The sequence below is a fragment of the Triturus cristatus genome, chromosome 2_1 (assembly GCF_964204655.1).
Source record: "Triturus cristatus chromosome 2_1, aTriCri1.1, whole genome shotgun sequence".
Taxonomy (NCBI): Eukaryota; Metazoa; Chordata; class Amphibia; order Caudata; family Salamandridae; genus Triturus; species Triturus cristatus.
In genome coordinates, this window is record NC_140581.1 from 1155867783 (window position 1) to 1155892156 (window position 24374).

Below are 24374 nucleotides of genomic sequence, written 5' to 3' on the forward strand. Positions count from 1 at the left end.
TATGCTGATCAAAAAACATTAATATTCGGGCGACAAATATATGTTTCAAATATACAAGAAGACGACAGACTCGTAATTGGATGTAGCTGAAGTCGAAGCACTCCAGGGAAACAGACTCTCTAAACACAAGAGGACACTCAGACCTGGGAGTTAAGGGATAACTATGGTTGTGGGCAGTGCCAGATTACACCCTGTGGAGGCCCCTAGGCACCCCTCACAAATTATCTTCTAATATGTTTTTCATTTTACCAACAAACAATTTTAATAAACAACTACATACATTAATACTGTATTTTCTCTATAGAGTCTTTCATGTAAAGTTTTCGTTTCTTTGAGTTGATTCATTTTTTTATGTCTTTTGGAAACAATATTTAAGAAATCTTAATTGTAATTTTCTTTCAAGATCAAATCAATATTATTTTGATCCGTTGTTGCTGGCCCCTAAAAGGAGTGGGGCCCATAGTCCAGTGACTACTTTGCATATTTGGTAATCTGGAACTGGTTGTGGGCAGGGCCGGACTGGCCGTAGCGGGCACCCGGCAATCCCCGGTGCGCCGCACGGCTGGGGGCCGGTTTTGGGCCCCTGGGGGCCGTTTTTGGTAAAGGGCCGTTTTTGCAGCATAGCTGCAAAATCGGCCCTGCAACAAAATTGGCCGACAGCCGGCCCTGGCCGAGCACTTTGTCAGGGCCGGTTTTGGTTCCCAGTCCGACCCTGGTTGTGGGTATCTGGTCTAACAAATGGTTTTTAGTATATCTTGTACATTAAGATCACTTAAAATTAAACTCAATAAAAAATTCCAGAAATAATAAAGACAAAAAATCCTACTTTTGTGGAAGATCATACACGTGCACTATACAATCCTAATAGCAATCCTTAAAATAAAACTTGCCAGGGCCAGAACTGGACTAATTTAAAAGGTGCAAATGGTGTTTCCTGTCCTTTGAGAGGAGGACCTAATAACTGGCAACCCAGGTCAATCAGTGTGTCAGTAAATAAAGGTTAATCCATAACAAAAGGCAAATCTGCTAATGACAAGATGAAAATCAACTGTGGCTCTTTTAACGGAATGGAGTTTGTGCTACCTGGGATTTCTGACTTGGTCTGTCTCATATTTTGTTTTACAGGAAGGCATTTAATAACTTCAATTATTTCTTCTTCTTCTACAACGTCATCCTGGGCCTGAGCGCGTGCCTGTTCAGGCTGTTTTGCAGCTTTTTCCTGGGCACCTGGCTCATTGCTCGAATTGACCGGACAATTCTGCAGAAGGGGTATGAAGGAGTCGATCTTGGTAAGTTTGAGCTCTTGAGCAATGGAGCACTTTTTGGCAGGACTACTCCTTCTGAAGGCCTCATTATCAGGTGGCGCTGGTAATAGAGTTACCGACCTCTTTGGGAATTGCAAGGTTTGCTAGAACACCGTGATCCCAGGGCCTTTTATCTGCGGCTCAGTCTGCTGAAATCACCTAAAATCTTTGGGTGAAACTCCATTTGAAAATGCGGGATCACATAGGGAATTGGGAGTGGAACTTTTGATTTTTCCAGTAAGTCCTGATCTTTTCAGGGAACTCCAGGATCCCATTCTAAATTTCAAGGTAGGGGGGTTGGGGAATTTAGGTTGGAATTTTAGCAGTTGAAAATCCAGAGACTTCATAAGGCCCTATAAAGTATCCTGATTCCGGAAGGTATCTGGCTCCTTCTGAGCTAATGCTATCCATACTTGCGCATTCATATCTAACATGGCAGCAGTGGCAGATTTAGAAAGAACTGAGCGATTTCATCTTTTGATAAAGTCTGTGTGCCTATGGTTGGTCCCTACTGCGGGTCTGAAGAGGAGGTTCTTCCAGCAGTAATAGTCCTTGGAAGCTGGGTGCTATCACAATATCATTTATAATCAGGTGTTCACACATTTAGGTAAGGCAAGAGGCTACTTCAGACACTAGTGTCTGTAATCTCTAGTTTATGTGTGAAAGTATTTCATTAGCAGAACACCTTTCAATCAACGCACAGAGGACATCAGTGGCTCCATTTAATCATTTATGTATTTATTTGTTTTGTGAAGTTTCAACATGACACTTACACCTCTGTTGAGGGATATTGTCATCAGGGGGTATTTCCAGTGAGGAGAGATGGATCAACTGCGGTTTAGTTCTGAATTCCCCTGCTAGTCCTCGACAGTTGAGCTACTAAAGAGTGTGGGGGGGGGGGCTGGTACACGGTTATGATGCCTCATTGGCATTGAGGGGGTCCTTGCGGCTCTTGGATGAAGGTTAAAACTTACATGTCTCCTTCATCAGATAGTTGCCCTTTATATACAATCGTAACACATTGGTTTATAAACAGGGCCACTGGAATTAAGCGATTGTGTGGCTGAGACGATTTTGACATAATTTAAGATTTGCCGCATTTGCCACATAATTCATCATCTGCAGCATAGTCTGCAGATTTTTACCCGCAAAAATAGTTTCTGGCTCAAAAGGTTCAAACGTTACTAAAAATGAAGGGACACATTTTGTAGGGTGATGGAAGGCCCTTTGCAAAGCTCCCTAATTTGCCTTCTCTTACCGCATAATTTACTCAACCCTGCCACACAATTTAGCCCTCCCCTGCTGCATATTTCCAGGGGCCCTGCCTGTAAGGTACATCTTTCAACAGAAAGACATAGAGGAGCAAGAGCTTGCCTAGTCTCCATCTCCCATAACTTTGAGGTATAATACTTTATTTTATCTTTATGTTACAGGATACAAGACGTGGATTGGTATGCTATTTGTGGACCATTACCACACGAACCCCGTACTGCTTAGCTTTTGTCACATAATGTTGACGAGAAGGAATGGAAAGGCCTTGTACTCAGCTCCTCAGTGTAAATTCTTCCGACCTTTGGCAGGTATTGTTACAAGTATGCGACTTTAAAAACAAGCAGTGTTACGGATATATGAGCAATATTACTATATGTAGCCCTCTGAAAACAGTGCATTATACATCTGTCAAATTTGCACAAATCTGAGTTAGCAAAGGAAAATAAAAGGGAAACTGACAAAATGTCAGAAATGTATTGAATCTTTAGAAATGTCTCCTCGAAAGGAATCTCCCTCTTAATTTACCAGTGCTGGGACCCTTTTACACTTGAAGATTACTAGTTGACAAGAGACAACAGCAATACTTTAAAGTAGGGGATGTGTAAAATTGTAGGCTAGAAGCTAGAGTTGGCTATATTTTGAGCATTCCACAGTTATAAAGATCACAGCTTCCCTAAACAATTTGTAATGTGTAATTTTCCTCATAGTTATTGTGTTATGTCTAGGTAATAATTAATTACAACGACAAGTTGCATCACTAGTTTTATGCAAAAGATAAAGCAATGAACTTTTGAGTAGTTCCCAAGTTTAGGTGGGGAGCAGCTGCTATAAAGAGCAATCTATAACACCTGCAACATTGTGAATCCGATCACCCAAAATGTCTGTTTTTTTAGCAAAGTGCCTGGAGGGGTAAAAGGCTTGTGTCATTATACAGCTCAGCATGGTTGACTTCGTTGTAAAAATGGCGAAAGACTTTATCACTTTCAGTGCTGCAGTTTTGTAGTGCTCTTACAATTTCCCCAGAAGGAATACTACAAATCAATAGGGTAGCATGATAACTACGAGCATGTAAGATGGTATTTCCAGCAGTTTCCTTTCGAAACAGTGAAAATAAGATTTAAAACTTTGTTTGCTAAGACATCAATACGTAATCTTGGATGAACCTGAAATCTTGGCACTTGGCATCAATGTCTTAGCAAAAAATGATTTCAATCTTAGTTTCACCCATAAAATCAGCAGAACTTATTGTGAATTCCTAAATGTTGCCATCACGATTAAGGATAACAAATTAGTTACTTCACTGTTTAAAAAGGAAACTGCTGGAAATACAATGTTATATGCTGTAGTTATCATCCTACCCCATAAAACTAGTGATAGGAAAACAACGTTTTGATTCTAATCGTAAGAGGCAGAATAGACAGGTGTTATGACTTCTGGCCCCAAAAGACAGAAGAATGCGTCGTAAAAAAGACCTTCTAGTTTGGATATAAAACCTACAAAGAAAACATGGGCGGGCGTGTGTTTGTTTTGCAATGCCAACACAAGGACAAAGGGGTAAACTGTAAAACCATGAACCTAGTAGGGGGTGAACTTCCAAAAAGTGGACAGTGCCTAATTTAAAAAGGGTAGGGTAGAACCTATATTCTATATTAGTAACCCAAAGGAGATAGTGTTCAACCCTGACCATCTTGTTTGAGACCTAAAAAGCGCAAAATTGTAACTGAAGAACGTTGATTATGGAGTCTTATCTGGGTTCTATGTTGGGAAAAAGCAATTTGCACCTCATCTTTTGCACTATCAGTGAGTTCATTCAGGGAAAGAAAAAATGGGAAAGTTCTAGATCCAAGAAGGATTCTCTGACATAAGTCATCCAGAGGATGGCTTACCTTGTTCTAGTTCTAGACAGTCCACCAGGATCTCTTTAGTAAAAGAAAAAAATGTGGCGGTCCAAACTTAGATCCACAGGAACAAAGGGGCAGCTGAAACTGCATAAAGGCCAGATTCCAGACCGGTAATTAATCTGGCAGTACTCCTGATTATATCTAACGACCTACAGAGAAACCTATTGTTGATTGTTTGTAATGGACCTGGAAGATTATAACCTCAGAATCCTGTCCTCATTAGTTCCCAAAGGAGCACATTTCGCCTTATACAGGGCAATCAACTCCTGGATATGTTAATGACCTAATTTCTTTGAGAAACGGAATAGGGCCTCTACTGCCCCCTCCATCTTACCTACTTTCAAAGTCAGGAGTTTTTCCCATTTTAAATCAGAAGAGAACAAAATGCCAAGATAATTAAAATTCTGAATTCTAGTGATGGGAATCACAACAACAGTATGTGGGCAGGAAAATGTCTTTTTGGGCCCACAGATCATGGTGTAAGATTTTGCATGGTTGATTTTCAGATTTAAGTCCCTCATAAAATCATTAAAAATATCCAATAAAAACCAAAGCCCATTTGCTTTACGGGCAAATAGGACCGTGTCGTCTCCATAAAAAGCATGAGGATGACGCGGTCCCCGACGCGTGGGAGATCTTTGCCTCTTTAAACCAATACTTTCTCTAGGGCATTTATATATCTTATTAGAGAAGAAGAAAGGGATACAATCTCTGTTGGCGTCGAAGCTGACCTGTGTCTTTGTTCCCTCATGTAGTCTACCCAAAAGGTCAATTAATGCTAGGTTTACTCCAGCTTTCCCCATCATTGTCCAGAACTGAGGAGGACTTGGAAATGGCTATCGTTGCCATATCAACAATAATATCATTACTCAGAGCTAGGACTTCGTCCGGGGTAGGGGGAACCACTTGTTTGTCATGGACTAAACTACAGTTACCAAAGATTTCCAAGAAATGATGTAACCAATCTGCAGCTGGAATACGACCTTCAATCATGGGAGAGTTATTATCGCTAACATAACTTCCCAAAAAGACTTGGAGTCTCGGAACAAAGGTGCCCTAAGCAGATTGTCCCAAGCCTGGTCCCTCACTTCCTGTTTCCTAATGCAAGAATTGTTTTGTACGAAGTCCTGAGTGATTTGAATGGGCAGCATTTCATGAGAATTCATTAAGAACCTCTTCGAGTAGTTTTAGGGCTGCTGTGTAATTTGAGGAGAATATTTTAAAAGGATGACACTCTTTAGGTTGACATGAATAAAAAATGGTTTGCAGCTTGGTTACAAATAGTCTCAAACCTCTGGACCACATTGACAGGGTTGGCATCCTCTGCCAGAAAAACCATATTATCTAGCTGACTCTGAAAAATAAGGTTGTTCCAAAATGTATTCTGGTCAACTTTGGCCCATTTAAGGTGGATGATCTTGCTTACTGAATAATTTATTTCAATTGGGCATTTTACCACAATTGTTTAAAAGTTCTGAAAATACAAAAAAAAGGATTATGATCAAGAACATACGGCACTAGGTGTGGGGAGAGGAACATAAAATCGATAATAGAACCTTTTCCTTTACCTGTAAATGTGGGGCAAGGGGGCCCCTTTCCCTCTGAAAAATCAGAAATATAATGAAGATTACATTTCCTGATGCTCTGGTTCAGGGTGTCCCCATAAATGGTGTGTAAAAAATGGGTTAGATTCCTGTTGGTACTGTCAGAGACACCACACACCCGCTTGTCCCCTATGGGGCAGACTATGGAATTAAAATTGCCCATCCATTAGATCACTTCCCTATCTGGGTAACTCAGTAGATAGTCCGACACAAATGTATCTAACTCCTTAACTAAATTAACAGGATGGTTAACAAAATAGTCAAAGTAAAAATGAATCAGTAGTATATACAGGGGACCAGAAATTTCGAGACACAATATTTGGGAACAAAGTGAACCCCATAGCTTCTCTGTTTTCAAGAGCCCATTTTGTAGGGAACCAAAGATCCCCCAAAAACCCCCTCAGCTCGACCTGAAGTAGATGGTACAACCGGTAAACAAAAGATTGAAACCCATCAATAAAAAAGTCCTCCTGGGACCAAGTCTCTTGACAACAGACCACATCAATGTCCTTAATGGTTTCTAACCAGTCTGGATTACTCATTTTATTTTTGATACCTGCGATGTTCCATAAAATAAAACAAAGTGAAGTTGAACTGGTTCGAAACTATGAATGGGTATGGGATGAGGATCTTCAGCAGGAGGAAATGTTTTAAATATGGGTGTCTCGTCCAGTCAATCGATTTCTGACAATCCTACTAAAACAGCAAAGCGATTGAGACTGAGGAAAGATGGAGCAGATATTGGGCTACCAATTCTCAAAGGCCTTCTCAAAAAAGGGAGGTACGATGTTGAAGGCTGATAAACAAAACACAATGGTAAAGCACAGATGGAACTTGAGTTTATGCTTGAGTTTATGCCCTCATGGCCTTTTGGAGAGTTGGTAATCCTATGTAAAAGCTGCCCAACAAGATTGGGATTTCTAAAGTTTATACCAACCCAATCTCCTTTAATGGACCTCTTAGAAGGCCTCACCCACCCTACTCTTCCAACCATGATGATATCATTTGCAGAATTCATTTGCCAACCCGAGTTTCTGTTGCACCTGTGGACGACCATGTTCTTCAGGCTGCGCCAATTTTATTGACCGCTTGTCTGCTCTGGGGGAAGCCAGCAAGAATAATAAAATAAGGAGAGCAGTTTGATGGAAGTTGCAGACAATACCTACGCCCCCAAGCTCGAGGTCCGGGTGTCCACCAACTTGTTTCACCATGGGGATGACTTTGGGATCGGCCATGTTCGGGGAAATTGAAGGGCGAATGATTAAAGGTGATATTGGAGCCCCTGTATTAAGGGTTTGAGACTGAGCTGATACTATTGGGTGGGTGCGACCAGACTCAAGTGATTGTCCCTCTGTCAAGCTTAAAGGGGTGGTGATATTCAGAGCCGGGGCTGTGATAGAATATGATTACCCGGGGTCAAGGGTGGAATGGCAAGTTGCGCAATAAGTGCTTGAACTTTAGCCCCTAAAAGATTCCACTGATTCAGAATACCGTTTTGAAAGTCAGGCAAAAGAGATTCAAGATTTGAGAAGAGGGGTTTACACACCACCAAAAGAGCAGCCTTGTTATCCAAGGGAATATATAGATCAGGAGCAACTTGCTGTGCACAAGGTTTTGTAAGTGGTTTTTTGGCTCCAATGGTGGTTATTGTAGTGCTATTCCGCTTTTTTCTTTTAACTTGGGGGGCTTTGGTGACCTGAGAGATGACTTCATTGGGAGGTTGGTTTTCAAGAGGAGCAACTGGGGGGAATGTGTGAATTTTGGATAATAATGACAGGTTCCAAGTGTAAACTCGGAGTAGGTGGAACGCCCCCCTGGCTCATGGGGTGTACTTTCTCTACTTCGAATAGACTAGTGGGTCTTTTAGGACAATCAACTTTTGTACTGCATCAATGCAACTTTTTTACAATCTCCAGTTCAGGGGACATGGCACCCATCGCAGGAGTTAAACATGTTGTAATAAGGGGGGTGTGGAGAGCCGCTTTGACCCCTTTATCCTCACGGGGATTCCTTGTTGCAGTAGTCTTTTCCCCATAATTAGATGATGCAGGCATGCAAACATTTTGATGGAATTTAGAACTTGCCTGATCTTCATAGTGCCCAGGGCCCAGGGTCCAGGTGCAGACAATTTAAGGGGCCAAATGTGAGAAAATAATACCAGGAACTAATAATGATAATAATAACAATCTTTATTCGGCATATAAAAATATGACCATAAAAGAAACATCTTACATGCATCAGGAAAACGGAGTCTCCATAAAAACAACCATATATACATTAAAAACGCATTTATATACTGGCATAGCCCCCCAGTGTCTCTTGGTTTCAAGATGCATCCCACAAATTTTCAATTCAGGTTAAAAAGTACACTGGTTCCTATATAGCAGCAAGACTTAGTGCAAAAAGTAGTAAGAATTCTTATGGGCTTCCAATACCCCTTGTGAGTCTTAACCTTAAAGCAGATCTTAAAAAATTGGAAACACTAAAGAGTGTGAAAACATCTGATGACAGTTTTAAGAACAATAAGGCAACACATGCCTGTTTAAATCTAAGCTTTCTTAAAAGGCCCAAAAGAAAATCATTTTAGGATATGCATAATGCGGACAGCGGAGGACAAAATGTATGGTATCCTGTGGAGACCTATTGTCGCAGCCACAGGGACCTCTAGAATCTGTGTGTGCAATAAAACCAGAGGGTACAGCCAATAAATTATTAAATAAATGTAATCTGAAACGTGTAATTAAAAATCTACCAGGAACTAGAACCAAGAGACGGGACCTAGCATCGTCCAGGCATGGATGGGCATAGATGGGCCCGCTCTTGGCCCAATCTCGACCTGAGCACACGCCTGGGCGTGTCCCAAAACTGCAGGAGCGGTACGGTGCATATGATCACTGATGGCCTTCCTCTGGGCCTGCCCTGTCACGCAGCTGACTGGGGGATGTAGTCCCACCCCAGTCCGATGAAGAAAACACTAGTCTAAAGCCAGGGACAGGAGAACTCCACGAATATTACCCGCGCTGAGGGAGCGGTAAGGCGCTTAAAAGCACCACTGTCCTTCCTCTGGGCTTGCCCTGCTGCACAGCTGACTGGGGACGTAGTGCCATCACAGACTGATGAAGAAAACACAAGTCTGCAGCCAGGGATTGGGGAACTCCACAAATGTTACCCATGCAGCTGAAACAGTAAGGCGCTTAAAAGCGCCGCTGTCCTTCCTCTTGGCCCGCTCTGCCGCACAGCAGACTGGGGGACGTAGTCCCACCCCAGTCCAATGAAGAACATACCAGTCTGCAGCCAGGGACAGGAGAACTCCAAAAATGTTACCTGCACTGCGGGAGCAATAACTCGCTTAAGAGCGTTGCTGTCCTTCCTTTTGGCCCTCCCTGCAACACAGCTGACTGAGGGCCATAATTCCACCCCAGTCTGACGAAGCAAACACCAGTCTGCAGTCAGGGACCGAAGAACTCCATAAAGTCATACTACCATGTGATCCAGGGTTGGGCCAACCATCTTACGATCTGTTATTCGAAAGACCTTTTTCACCGACTGGGTGGTAAAGGGAGTTATGTTAAAAAGATTTATAGGAGCGCACAAATACCCGGAGGTGTCTTGGCGCTAGGGAATGCCAGCCGCAAACTCGCCCCTAATAATAGGTTTTTAGTTGCTTTCTGAAGACCGTCAAGGAGCTAACATTCCTGAGTTGAAAAGGAAGGGAGTTCCACAATTTAGATGCACCATAATAAAAACTACGGCCTCCCCAGTGCGCCGTGTGAATTCTCGGTACCAACAATAGTCGTGCCCCCAAAGACCGAAGATGTCTAGTTGGTTGGTACCATGTAAAAAGATCCTGCAGAAAAGATGGGCCTAGGAGATGCAGAGCTTTGAATACGATGCAAAGTGTCTTGAATTCAATACGCCGAGATACTGGAAGCCAATGAAGATTGCGAATTTCATTAGAAACTGAGCAATGTCTGGGGGTGTCAGATAAAAGGCGAGCTGCCGAGTTCTGAATCATCTGAAGTTTCCTCAGACACTGCTTCTGGGCTTTGAGGTATAGGCCGTTACAATAGTCTAACTTAGATTGAATAAGGGAAGAAACTACTGTTTTCCTGGTATTTTCGGGAATGTAAGGAAATATTTTCCTTATTTTCTTTATGAGAAAGTAAGAGGCAGACACCACGGCATTCATGTGGTGGCAAAAGGTCAATCTATTATCCATTAGCACACCCAGATTCCTTACTTTGACCACTGGCTTTGGTGGTGGGCCCAACTCCGCTGGCCACCACAGATCATTCCAGGGGGGCTGTATACTGCCAAAGAACAAGACTTCCATTTTATTGGAATTGAGTTTTAGGCAGTGTGCCTTCATCCATCTTTTAATGGCACTCATGCAGCATCTAAACTGCGAGGCCGGGGAATGTTGAGGTTTATGTGCCGCTATCACAATCTGGGTATCGTCGGCATACGTGGTCAGGTTGAACCCAAATTCCCGGATGAGAGGGGCCAATTCAGAGACGTAGATATTGAACAATGAGGGGCTTAGTGAACTGCCCTGAGGGACACCACATGGTAGAGTGTAGGGGTCTGAATTAAAACCGTCGATAGATACGGTGGATCTTCGATCCGTAAGAAAGGAGGCCAGAAGTGCCCGCGCCATCTCTCCTACTCCCAACTTCTCCAAGCAATTTTGCAAGAGGGAGTGATCCACCGTATCGAAAGCAGTGGATAGATCAAGAAGCACGAGGGCCACCGCGCCTCCTCCATCCATTACTGCTCTGATCTCTTCTGAAGCTTTGATCAGTGCGGTCTCCATGCTATGATCTTTGCGGAAGCCGAACTGGGAATGATCCAACAAGCTGTTCGCATTAATGAATTGTGACAGTTGATTGTTCATAATTTTGTCCACTATTTTTGCAGGCAAAGGCAGTCTAGCGATAGGTCGATAATTGATGGGATTTGTGGTGTCTAAGGTGGATTTTTTAAATAAAAGCAAAATAGATGTCTCCTTCCAGCAAATCGGGAAAACACCAGAGGAAAACATCAAATTAAAGATATCTGTAAGGCCTGGACTCACCAAATTTGCCAATTCTTTGAGGAAAGTCGGTGGACAAGGATCCAATGGTGAACCAGACTTAGATTGAAGTACATCATTTCTTACTTCATCTAAGGAGACCGGGGCGAACGCAAATGACATGTGATTAGTAATGTCTAAGCCACATGAGAGTGATAAAGGGCAGGATTTAAACAAACCTAGCATTTAAACAAACCATCTCAATAACAATGCAACCCATTTGGCTACACAATAAGGACCAGGAACCGGTGACTGCAGTTAAGAAGGTTTATTACAAGCTAGCAGTCAGGTTAGGGTACATAAATCTCAATACCATGCTATAAATATACAGAATAACAACTGGATAACCCAACCTCCTAAAGAAGTTCAGGTGTACCAGAATAAGGCAAACAAGAAGTTCAGATACAGCAATACAAAAGATCAATGACAGAATTTGGTGCCCAGAGAAGAGTTTCTGGTTCTCCCTGCTATATATGGGTATTAAGTCCAAACTATAGACGATGGTTTAAAACCTAAAAGGGTCTACAAAATCAGGGAAATGCAAAAAATAGGGAAATGCAGGAAAGTGCGGGATGGTGTCAGTACTTCAGAAGCTTGGTCAATAGTCTTCTTGGGACAGGGAAATGAGTGTTAACTTAAGCCACACTCAGCAAGAGTCAAAAAGGGAAAACTCTCAAAGTCCAAAGGAAAAGTGTCATATCCTCAGACAGTGGGAACACCAGTTATTACAGCAAAAGTCTCCAAAGTAACACCCCTCTGTTTGCATCATCAGGAGGTCCATTGTCCTTTCCATTCTCACGTTGTGACCTGTAACATTCACCAAACATCCCAGGCCAAACCTGGGGACCATATTGTCCTGATTACCTGTATTCAATGCAACATTTAAGAAATGGAAACTTTCAGTTAACGTTCTGGCTCTCCATGTTCCTTGTCCATGTCTTCTTCCCAGGCTCTTTCAACCGCTAGTAGTGTTACATCTATTCTTTAACTAAAAAAACAAAGAATGTACCTGCAAGAAAAAAGAAACGCAAGCAGAAAATGGAAAACAGCATTTTGTGCAGAAAGAAATACGGGCCTAGTCATGACAACTTTAGCATATTAAATCAATGGTGCACATTTAATATACATGTGCCCATTCAGTCCACAAATGAATGTAAAATGTCAGTACATTAGATTCATGTTACATATAGATGAAATAAGTTGAGTGCATATATATAGATGTGACTAAGAACTACATTATAAATGTAAATGTGGAACATTAGTGTGCACATTACATATGTATTTCTCGTTTCTAAAGTACATACATTTTAATAGTGTAAGGATGGTTTTACTCCATCTCCTAAACAATAAATGTTGTTTAACAAAGTTAAGGCACACAATACATATTTGAGTCGCTAATCCTACAGTGAATGCACTTTAATAGTAATGTCAAGTGCAACACTTTACATTAATATTGTTAGGACACATAAAGTACTAGTGCTAAGTGCACGTATATATTGCGTATTTGTGACATGTAAGTATGGGGCCAAAATTACGCTGCGCCAATCCTCCCTCTGATGGCGAATCAAGCCATCGCATCAAGATAGGGATTTCTTATCAGATAAACTAATCACACTCTAGTTGTTTTCATCATCTTTCTTCTGGATTCCTCCAACACTTTATGTCATAATAGTATTTATTCTGTTTATTTTCTAATTCTATGCCTGCTCTCTTTCTTTTCAATCCCCTTTTCACTTGAGCACGTTTGTAAATGTTATAAATCACAAACAGGGTTAACCCATACAGAGCAATTATCACTAAAGGTCTCAAAATGCTTCCAACAATTCCATTTCCTATGTTTCCAAACCATTTGTATACAGCAAAGAATCCATTCCCCGTTGCTTCCCGAGCACCTATTGCTTCCAACCCTTTCAAATCTCTCTTCAAGTCAGTAATGTTCTTAATATATCTCTTCAAGTCCTTACACTTGTCAGGAATGTAAGTACAACATTGTTGAACTTTTAACATCCAACAGACTCCACCCTCCTTTGCGAGGAGAATGTCTAACGCAAGTCGATTTTGCTAAACCATTGATCTGATGGCAACCTTTTCAGTATCTACAACTAAAATTCTTCTAGCCATACTAGTAGACAACTTATCAACTACAGTAGAAAGCTTTCTAATCTTGTGCAAATTCAGTATCACTCCTACAGATGGGATTATGGCACCAAACATTTCTCCACCAATTTCACTAGCATTGGCACCTCTCTTAGTTCTCACATGTTCTTCCCCTGTTGGGTCATCATGATGTCCCACGCAATAGTTTTTTTGAAAATCTGTCCCCATGTAACATGTTCCTTACCATCTCCTGGGCAACTTCTAATAAGCATTCTTCCCACAAATATAGTTGACTCCTGGAATAACAGGATCTGCTCCATCTAAATATAGTCCCCAATTCCCATGCGCTTCTAAGGTGTGGTCACATTCACTCCTAACAACTAAATAAGTATCTAACTAATATATACACACATGATGTAGCCAATCTAATGCTAATGTGGCTACTTTTCCAGCTATCTTATGCTCAAGCTCTGCTTTAGTCCATGTTGGTGCAGTCGTGTGATTCGCTGCTCTAGCCATAATAATTCTTCTCCTATCTTCTACTGAATCTATAAATATTTTTTTCAACATCCGTCAATATACAAGTCAAATTGTGTCTATTGGGCATAAGCTGCATCTAATGTTCTGGTGGGTTTAAAGAAATGTCCAACTATATCCGGTTTTCTAGCATCAGGCTGATGTTTCAAATATTTCAGCAAGGGAATTTTTGAAAAGACTAAGTCGCAATTTGAATAATAATATTGAAGATGTCCCTTTCCATAGAAAAGACTCATCAACAAAGACACACCATTAGTCAGAGGAATATGATGATTGCATGCACACATAACAGTCCCGAGCATTCAAAGTTTCAACATATTCGTAAAGCAATTTGAAATAAACATTCAATGAATAGTCCCCTCTTGATGCATCTATATGTAAGTCTTTCTCATCTATTGAAGGTAAACTACTGTCAGTAGGAAATGGTATTTGAGGGGCACTTGTAGACCTAAACTCTTCTACAATAGAAGATGAGGGTTAGCTCAACATTACAAGCAAAGCAATAAATACCAATGTCACAACAACAACTACTCCTGCACACACACATTTACGTCTACCAGTATTAGTACCAGGCTCCACGATTTTTCAGAGGTCAGACAGTTAGGGTGGAATATAGAAATACAGTCCTCTCGGTGGGTTTTCACCCGTGCAAACAAAAAACTAAGTTCAAGTGCCTTTTCAGCAAAATATGTACAACCTTACACTCCTTCAGCAGACTAAGGTCTCAGTACTCTTCTTAGTAGTTTGGGGAAAATCTATTAAGCTCTTTCTAATAAATGTACAGTTCAGATCTACTTATGATCACATCCAGTATTTGCAATGCGATTTCAAAGCTCAGTTCAGCCACAAAGTTCAGTTCAGGAAGGATCAATTGAATGTGAATTGTTATAGTAAAATGTCCAAAATTCTCTCTCCCAGTCATTAGCAGACAAATATGTCCATTCAGTTGAGAAGTACCTCCGACAGTGTACTCTAGCTCTCTTTGATCTCCTTACTGCTGGCTCCCTCATAATTGTCACTTAGGCCAGATCCTTCAGTTTCTTCTGGGATAGTGTATAGTACATGCACTTCAGACAAGCTGTGTCTCCCTCTCTCCTGTCTTATTAGCCACTGGTCTCTAGGCACCACTTGTGTTACTGCTGCACTAGACCATTCACCAGGGTCTGTATAGAGCAGAACAGAAATGTGAGGTAAGAGCTCTGAGGAGAGTCTTTAATCAGTATGTGTTGAGTATGACAGGAGGTGCTGGCCTCTTACGCTGAGTTCACCAGCCTCAGGAAATCAGGTTGTTGTCTCAGGTACCATTCTGAGTGTCTCATGGTTTCTTTTGCGCCTTGTGAAAGTTGGTTCTTGAATTCATGCTGCTTCACCATAACATTTACTTCATCCATTTGAAATGGTGTTTATAGAGGGTCTAGCGAGGCTGTCAAATGTTTTAATTAATGCTGACAACCTTCCATAGTTCATCTTGGTGAGGCTAACTGCCTCGATAATTAATCTGGGTGATACTGGTAGCCTTTCATAGTTCATCTGAGTGATTCTGGCAGGATGTGGATGACAACCTTCGATAGTTTGTGCGGATGGTCTAGAAGCTCAGTGCTTCAATAGGCCAGATGTTGCAGTTTAATATGGTTCTTCACCCATGTTCCACAGTTCTGCTCCATGTTCTCAAAAACATTTGGGGTCCATAGCAAGCAGAAAACCCACATCTCTTGTACCAATTGTCTGCACTCCACTCTGCTTGTACTTGTTTGCTGTTGCGGCTGTGACACATAGTTCCAAGTCTATCACAGACAGATAGTAACCATGGTCTGTAAAGTCTCTCTTCTCCGCCTGCTCTAAAGCAACGATGTCCTTTGTCTCACAATCAGACATAGCTCAGACTTAAGTGCTCCTATGTCCTTTGGCATTATTGTGACAGTGTGCTGTGTGTCCAAGGGGGTTCTCGAATTCTTCCTCCTTTGGCCTTCAAACTCTGGACTATAAATTGATGCTGCTCTATCCTACTTTCAGGAAGGCAGCCTCGAGCTGAGGACAGCCAGAAAAGAATAACCTGGACGTGCTGCAAAACTCCCACTTTCCTGTCTTATAGCTTTGAACGTGTTGGCTCCACTTTGGTTTCTGATACTGGCAGGTCTACAAGGGCATTCCAAAACTAGAGGTGTTTATCTATATTATCTATACTGATATATTTCTCTTACCTGAGCTTGTGTGGTGTTACCTCTGCCTCATCAATTTCCCGTTTCTCCAATGAAATCGACCAGCGCTCGTAAGGATTATATCTGCTCAACTTTTTATTTCCTGAGCATATATATATCGCAAAGGTTGTTCTGCAAAGACGCACTCACCGGCAGGTCAAATTCACAAGAATAATTTATTCAGAGGGACCGGCAAACTTGCATTCTTGATAAGTAACACCAACGCGTTTCAGAGCCCCCAGCTCCTTCTTCATGGGAGACAAACAACTGTGCAGGCAAACTACTACCTCTTTTATAGTCAGATGTTAACAAATCATTACCCTCTAGTGGGTTGCAGGTGAATATCTTTAAACAGTGCATGACGGGGTTTGTAGTTTTTCAATTACACCCTTACGGTGGGTTGACTGCGCAGCTGCTCTCTTTTCTATATTTTTTCAAGCCCTCCAGTGGGCCTCAATAAACAAATGTCCGGTAAAATTCTAAAGAACTGCTGTGCCTTTCAAAGTTAGAAACATTCCCAACTCCTGGCCTCGTGATGCATTTTACACAATGGTGCAATCTTTCACGCTCAGAACGTGCCGCGATGAAATGTCTAAAAGGTTGTTCTGCTAGAAAAGAGGCACTCACCAGCAGGTAAAATTCACAAGAATAATTTATTCAGAGGGACCGGCAAACTTGCATTCTTAATAAGTAACATCAATGCTGCGCAGACAACCCACCGAAGGGTGTAATTTAAAAATTACAAACCCCATCATGCACTGTTTAAAGATATTCACCTGCAACCCATATTTATATATCAAAGAAATCCAATCCTGAAGGAATGAAGTGGCACACCAATTCCATTACAAGTGATTTAATCATGAAAAAAACAACGCCGAGGCGGCCTTTGTCAAGTTACCAAAGCAGCTCCAGGCAAGCCATTAAATACAAATGATGTCATGATGGACATAGAAAAGTTACTATAACGTGAACATTTAGTTTATCGCTTGGTATCTTGAAAACAATATCAAATTATTAAAAATCAATTGCCATTTGAATATATGCATTTAATTATAGTTTCCAAGTGTTCTATAAGTGAAAATTACAAACGTCTGGGGCGGGCGATCAAATAGGTGCCATCCATCCTATTGTGAGTAGCATCCAACCCTTCATATATCGAAATGTAAGCTGAGAAATAGTCTGCACATGCAGCTTATTCACAAATATGATCACATAATAGAATTTCTTGTCGATCATAACTCAATCATTGGCCAATGCCCAGCTGGTATATGTATGCATCACACAAATTCTGACTATTTCTGCGTGCACCCAAAATTAACAAGCATTTGCAATGCAATAGGTCTCGCAGTTACACAAATTTAAGCTATTGGCATTGTAAATGACAATGCCTTTTATGTACGTTTTTAAAACGAAAACAAAAATAAAAGCCATTGTTATTTGCAATGTCAATAGCTCAAACTTGCATAAATGGAACACCTATTGCATTGAAATGCTTGTTCTAGTTACATTCGGCATATATTTTCGCTATTCCAGTATGTATAAAAAGTGGTAGTATTGCTGTTCTTTATTTTCCAGCCTCCATACATGTTGTTGCAGATCAGTTCCTAAAAAGTGTTTGACAGGCAGCATGAAACTGTTGATTTGGCCATAAGGGGGCAAACGCCATTGTCTATCCACCCCAGGCTTACCTCAAGGAGCCAAGCAGAGTAGACTGTAGAAGAATGCTGCGGTTCAGAGAGCTGTGAACGTGACATTGCATTTATAAATGATAGTTCAGTGAGGGTTCAGCATTCATTTGCCGTGTAGAGGAGATTAGCTCCCTCTCTCAAGCTGTCTACACGATTACATATTTAGTGTAATCGAAAAATCACACATTATCTATAATACACAAAGTATTTCCGTTTCTAGGAATAGCTGGCCGTCCGTTTTATTAAAATACAGTTAGAGCCCCGTGACGTTTCGCCAGATAATAGCCGAGCCCCGTCTCGCTGACTTTATTAATGCTGGCATAGCCTGAAAAGAAGCCTTTCCGTGGCGCAGGGATGTACAGAACATTATTTGCAACAATGAAAAACAAGACAGGGGCAGGGACGAGCTGGGCTTGCAGCGCGTTTCTCATACGATTTTTAAAGGCAGATTTTTTGGCTGGTAAATTCGGGTCCAGAAACACTATGTCAGTGGAATCGGGCAGAGCGGTATCCTACCTGGGGATTCTTTTCAGTCTGACTCATATCTCGTCATTACTTGGCCTGCTTTGTTGGTAAAAGTCATCAGAGTGTTGTTAACTGCATGACGTTTGCTAGTAAAAGAAAACACAAAGTTAACTTGCGTTTTCACAGGACGGACAGGAAAGTTGTTTTGCATACACAGGTCTCTCGACCACATATGATTATTTTGGCAAGCAATCGCGTTGGATTTTTTTGAGAGAGTTTAGTGCTGTCTTTTGGCTCTGTAAGTAATTTGACGTTAAAAGGTTATGAGCTTTAGTGTGAGAGCAGATTTAAGAAATGTTTGCTTATGAAACTAGTGCGTCACTTTCCTTAAATTAAGCGAAATCGCGATCGCGATCAAAGCGGCCGTGCGGCCGCGAAAGTGAAAGTAAGCGCGGCGCGCGCGCCTGCACACATGCACTGTAGCTCTAGGCTGGCCTGGTAGCACTTTTTGGAGCCCACATACAAAATGTCTCTTCGAGCCTTTGGCTCGCGAGACCTAAAAATAAAGATAAGGATCCCTTATCGAAAAGAAAGCAAGAAAGGAAAGTATCTAAATGTGAAGGAACATTACATTTCAAAAGGGCTATTGTCCGAATATGTAATCATGAATGCGGAGATAACATAGGAGAATGGACCATTAAGTTTCCATGTGTGTGCACAATTCCTCCTCCATAGTCAGCCCAAAAGGCATCCTGGTATTAAGATCAATAATGTACCTGGATTCAAGAATACGTAGCTGTTTCTCCCTTTCGCCTCCTCGTATGTGTTTCATTACTCTATCGATCCCACAGAAACTGAGTAATTTATTGTTACTGTTGAGGGAGTTATAGGAATGTCTTGCTACGGGATAGCTGAAGTTCATATTAGTTATAGCCCTTTGGTGTTCTTAGGATGCATTTTTTTGTTGTTGCAATTTGGTGCTTCCTATATATTAAAGACCGCACGGACATTCTAACAAGTAAATTACAAATTCCATGGTACATGTGATGAATTTAGCAATAGATCTATTTTTGCCATAATGTGTTTTGAATGTTTTACAGCTGGAAGTAAGTTTGCAGGCTTTTCAGGAATTACACTTGTGAAACCTTTCTTTGACCTGTAACCAAGTGGTAGCTGGTTCCGATTGATGGAAACTCTGGACCAATTTATCCTTAAGGGATCTTGGTCTTTTATAGGTTACGACGGGGGAATTGTCTACAATTTTGTCGATTACAGGATCTGCCTGAACGAGGCCCCAATGTCTCCTCATGATGGTTTTGAGCCTGTTTGATCTTGCATTGTATGTGTTGATCATACAAGGGATGTTGGCTGATTCTTTTTCCCGGGATGTCTCTCTGTTTTCAAAGAGGACATCCGTCTGTTTTACACCGAGTAATTTGTCACTTGCTTGTGACAGGATTTTTTCGGAATAACCTCTCTGTCTAAATTGTTGTCTTATGTTTTTACTTTCATTTTTAAAGCCCTCATCAGTGCTGCAATTCCTACGGGCACGCAATAATTCCCCATATGGGATACTGTTGAGAAGGGAGGCAGGGTGATGGCTGCGTGCATGCAAGGTAGTATTGCCTGAAGCGTCTTTTCTGAAAAGATTGGTTATTTACGTTTTGGTCTTTACCGTGACTCTGATATCAAGAAATTCACAAGCAGTATCACTTATTTGATGAGTGAAACTCAAATTTAAATTATTATCTGATAGTCGCAGGCACCGAGACTGAAGGCAGGCGTATGGTGTTCTCTGGCAGTTACCTGGAACCTCAAATATATATATATATATATATATATATATATATATATATATATATATATATATATATACACATTACCTACTGGCGGTCGCCAGTAGGTAGTTATAGTTAGGACCACGTTTCCATAGGAAAACCTCAACATTCTATTTTGAATAACTTTGGCGCCGGTCGACGAATCCTCGCGAATTTCTCAAAATAGGTGGGGCGCTACGCTCCGCTCCTACCCTGAAAGTCTCGGGGGGATCCGTCAAGCGGGGGCTGAGATAAAAGGGGGGTCCCAAAACGCGTTTTTCCCATGCATTTTTCCATAGGACCTTTAGAACGAGCTACAGCCCGAACGGCTGAACAGAATTACTCAAAATTTGGCAGAGAGGTAGTCCCTAGGTCAAGGAAGTGCCTTTTGTAGGTTTGGTGTAAATCTGTTCAGTAGATTCTGAGAAAATAGCCTTTAAATCAATATATATATCTGAGCCCGCTTACGGTACGCTTACCGTACGCTTACGGTAAGCGTACGGTGGCGTGCGCGAGCGCGATTCTGATTGGCTCTTAGATCTTAGTAAACATTCGAATCGGCCGAAACCAGGAAGCGGCGGCCGCCATTTTGTGTGTTTCACTCAGAAAAAAAAGAGTGAAAACAAGAAAAGGGGGCAATGAGGAGAGTTACAGACCCCCTTACATTTGTGAGGGGGTCAAAGAAGGACAGAAAAGTACAAAGAAAACATTTATGGATTTTAAAAAAAATCACGGGGTACGCGTACGGTAAGCTTACGGTAAGCGTACGGTAGAAAAAAAAAAAAAAAAAAAAATGAAATTCAGATTTAAGTGTTTAGATATTAGGGGGCTCTAAAAAGAGCCGTTGTGTTTATGAAATGATTGTCCTCCATGTGCGCACGGTGCGCGAAGCGCATCGTGCGTACATGGCCCATCTAGCGTAACGTGGGCACGCGGTGCGCGTAGCGCACCGCGTGCCCACCGTGCATGCACGGCACTAACTGCGTAAAGTGGGCGCGCGGTGCGCGAAGCGCACCGCGTGCTTACTGTGCGCGCACGGTGCGCGAAGCGCACCGTGCGCCTACGGAACGAACTGCGTTAAGTGGGCGCGCACGCCACGAATGGCGTAAAGTAACTTAGCATTTAAAAAAACGTACAAATTCACTGAAAAAACCATAGGTTTCACACACGTTATAGTTAGGAATTAGCATTTAAAAAACCTTGCAAATTCACTGAAAAAACCATAGGTTTCACACATGTTATAGTTAGCGGAAATTTTACTGATAAAAAACCAGTGAAATTCCCCCGTTATAGTTAGTGTAGGCAACTATAACTCACGCGACCGCAATCTTCTGCTGATGACATATGTGTCTTTATGAAAAAAAAATATTTGAAATATATGTATAGCTAAAAATGTATGGAAGAAGACATGCGCAAATAAGTGTCTAAATACAGTATTAGCATCAGCAGAGGATTGCGGTCGCGTGAGTTATAGTTGCCTACACTAACTATAACGGGGGAATTTCACTGGTTTTTTATCAGTAAAATTTCCGCTAACTATAACATGTGTGAAACCTATGGTTTTTTCAGTGAATATATATATATATATATAATATCCAAATTAACTCCTTCCCAATCCGCCAGTCTTCCTCGAGCAAAAGAAAGAGCGTGGACCACCGTGGCTCCTCAGCATTTTATTTAAACTCTCCAAATAATACAGCAGCCATGATATAATATATATACACTAGCTGAAAGCCCTTATAAGTTAAAAAAATATATATATATATTTATTTTATTTTTTTACTTATAAGGGCTTTCAGCTAGTGCTCTTTTTTCATTGGTCTGTTGCGTTGCTATTCAGCTTTTTCTGCCACCCACTACAGCTTACAGTATGGCGCAGTGGGTCAGCCCTCTTCTGATATTGTCAAAGTTCATTGTGAGTGAGGGCATTTTGCCCTTTCACAAGGAGTATATCAGTACATAAAGTAGGAAAGTATTTCCTCTCAGTGCAGGGGACTACTATGGCAATGAGTGATTTGAGACCAAAAAATATTTTTGTTTTTGTTCATTTTTTTCTTAATATTCGTAAAAATGAGACAGCTACCACCATAGTGTTTTATTTTTAAAAAAAATGAAAGATCGAGCATTGACAAAGCCAAAAGACTGGCAGCCAACACCAGACCAGTGAGCCTTGCCAATGCTTGTTCAAGTGTTTAGAGGACAACTGTACATTTTTAGGAGACTCAAAAGCATTGTGTACGTAAATATTGTTGAGTTTCCCCGAGTTGCACAAGAAATCTACGTGCAATTCATTAAATAAAATAAAATCTCACTGAAAATAAAAGAATAATTCAAACAAATCACAAAATGACCGTATTTTCCATGCGATGTAGTCTCTATAGATTGCGGTTCCCAAAATCTGGGCTCCCTAGTGAGACCGGAGAAGCTCCATAAACATTTTAAAACCCATATTCTGGAAAATAACAGAAATGTCGGCTGTGTTTTCTACTAGCCCAAGTCCTGCTGATCGCCAGTATGACAGCGGTTGTGCTGATCCAAATATCTCGATGGCTTTTTCTCGTGTCACCAGCCTCCTCAGCAGTTGTATTATTCACAGTGCCCGTTATTTGAACGGGCTCTCTATCAAACAAAGATTATTTTTATCTAGAATGTGTCAACTCTGCAGAGTCATTCTGTTTGTTCAGCGTCCATTCAGACATCAATAAATGGCGTAGAACTGTTTGCAAAAGACTGCTGATGCTTTAAACGAGAAAAAGAGAGAAGCTCTGAATGTCAAAACCCTGTTTTTACTCATATAATATAGAAAGTTGCAAGTTCAAAATATGAATTTCAAGGCACGTACAATCCACTGAACTACTAGAATCGCCAGGGATGAAAACAAAAGACTGATGTTGTATGTCAGTGTTGGTGCAATGCACTGTTGTGTATCATGCCGAGAACTCTACTTTGAAGTTGTATTAGGATAATTTACCCAGTTGTTGTATAGTGCAGCCCAAGTACCCCCCAGGGCCTCTTGGCACTGCCTGGTGTCTATGAAAGCCTAGTGCTGGGTTGTCCCACTGCAAGGTAATCTTATGGGGTCATCTGATCTCATAAACTTTGCAACGCTCGTTCGTCTGTGTATTTTTAGCTTTAGGCTTGTAGAGCTGTCGGCCCCAGGTAGACTTTAATCCCTGTTAACCTCGCTCCTTATTCTCGTGCTCTTGGGGTAAGTCTATATTCTCTCCCGTTTCCCATGCCTTCATGTCCCCTTAAACGATATCTATAGGTTTATGGTTATCTAAATGGCTGTCTCTATAGGTGTTCTGATCTTTTGATTTTTCACCAGTACATCCAAGTTTTGTCATGGGCATCCTAGTGTCCTAGTGTAAATGCATTCCCTCTTCAAGTATCAGGGTATTTCCATGCCTTGTTGTTGGTGTGTTTCCTGATGTTTCCCATGCCTTCATGTCCCCTTAAACGATATCTATAGGTTTATGGTTATCTCTATGGCTGTCTCCATAGGTGTTCTGATCTTTTGACTTTTCACCAGTACATCCAAGTTGTGTCATGGGCATCCTAGTGCCCTACTGTAAATGCACTCCCTCTTCAAGTATCAGGGTATTTCCATGCCTTGTTGTTGGTGTGTTTCCTGATGTTTGCCATGGGAGACTACAGGGAGGAGATGGCTTTCCTGCTTCCTTTTCCTAATCATTACATTTACCTGCAAAGCCCATGTTTGGATTGAAAGAGCTGTAAGGTGGAGCGGCGGGGGAAACAGCTTGGACTGGTGAATGGACACCGCATCATTTTAATTAGAGTCAGGGCTTGTGGAAAGACAGAGTCATAAAGGTTGAGGCAGTAGTCCACCTAATGATAACAAGGAGCAGGGCCCAGCACCATAGGGTCCCAAAGCACCTCAGCCCAGGCACCATTGCGCCAGGCCTGTGTGCCAACGCAATAATATGGTGGAAGCAAAATGGTACCCCAAAACCTAGGCAGCTCAGAGATTGAATACCCCAAACTTTTTACCTCATATGGTTCTTCCACAGATTGAACTGCACGTCAAAGCACCTCCCCAAACATCAATTAGCAGAGTAAAAGAGTTTATTAAATGATGGGGACTACTCAGTAACTGAGTTCTGGATCCATGGAACAGTTTAAGGGTTTTACTGCGAGCATTCAAAATAAGCAGTAAAGAGTCGATGCTATGAAGGCTGTAAAATGGAAGAATTTTTCTAAGTCCCAAATAAACAGTAACATTTGAAGGAAATTGCGCTGAACCTAGTGTAGGAAAGTCTTCTCAAAATATGTCTAATCCCCAAAATCAAGGAGTTCATATACACAATTCTTGCATGACAAATTAGTGAAACTGTGAAATCGTGGTGTGAGCAAAAGTATGATTTATTCAGCAAATCACAACACAAGAATAAAACACGTA

General features: G+C 41.4%; 1 protein-coding gene across 2 annotated transcripts in view; it reads left to right on the forward strand.

Moving 5' to 3' along the window:
* LOC146866499 (stimulated by retinoic acid gene 6 protein-like) overlaps positions 1 to 24374 on the forward strand; it is a 484943-nt gene that overhangs the window by 433750 nt on the left and 26819 nt on the right. For both annotated transcript variants that reach the window (XM_085636593.1, XM_085636594.1), the window contains 2 exons: positions 1126 to 1289; positions 2738 to 2884. In XM_085636593.1, the coding sequence (XP_085492719.1) occupies positions 1126 to 1289; positions 2738 to 2884 (311 nt within the window). The remainder of the gene's footprint in view (positions 1 to 1125; positions 1290 to 2737; positions 2885 to 24374) is intronic.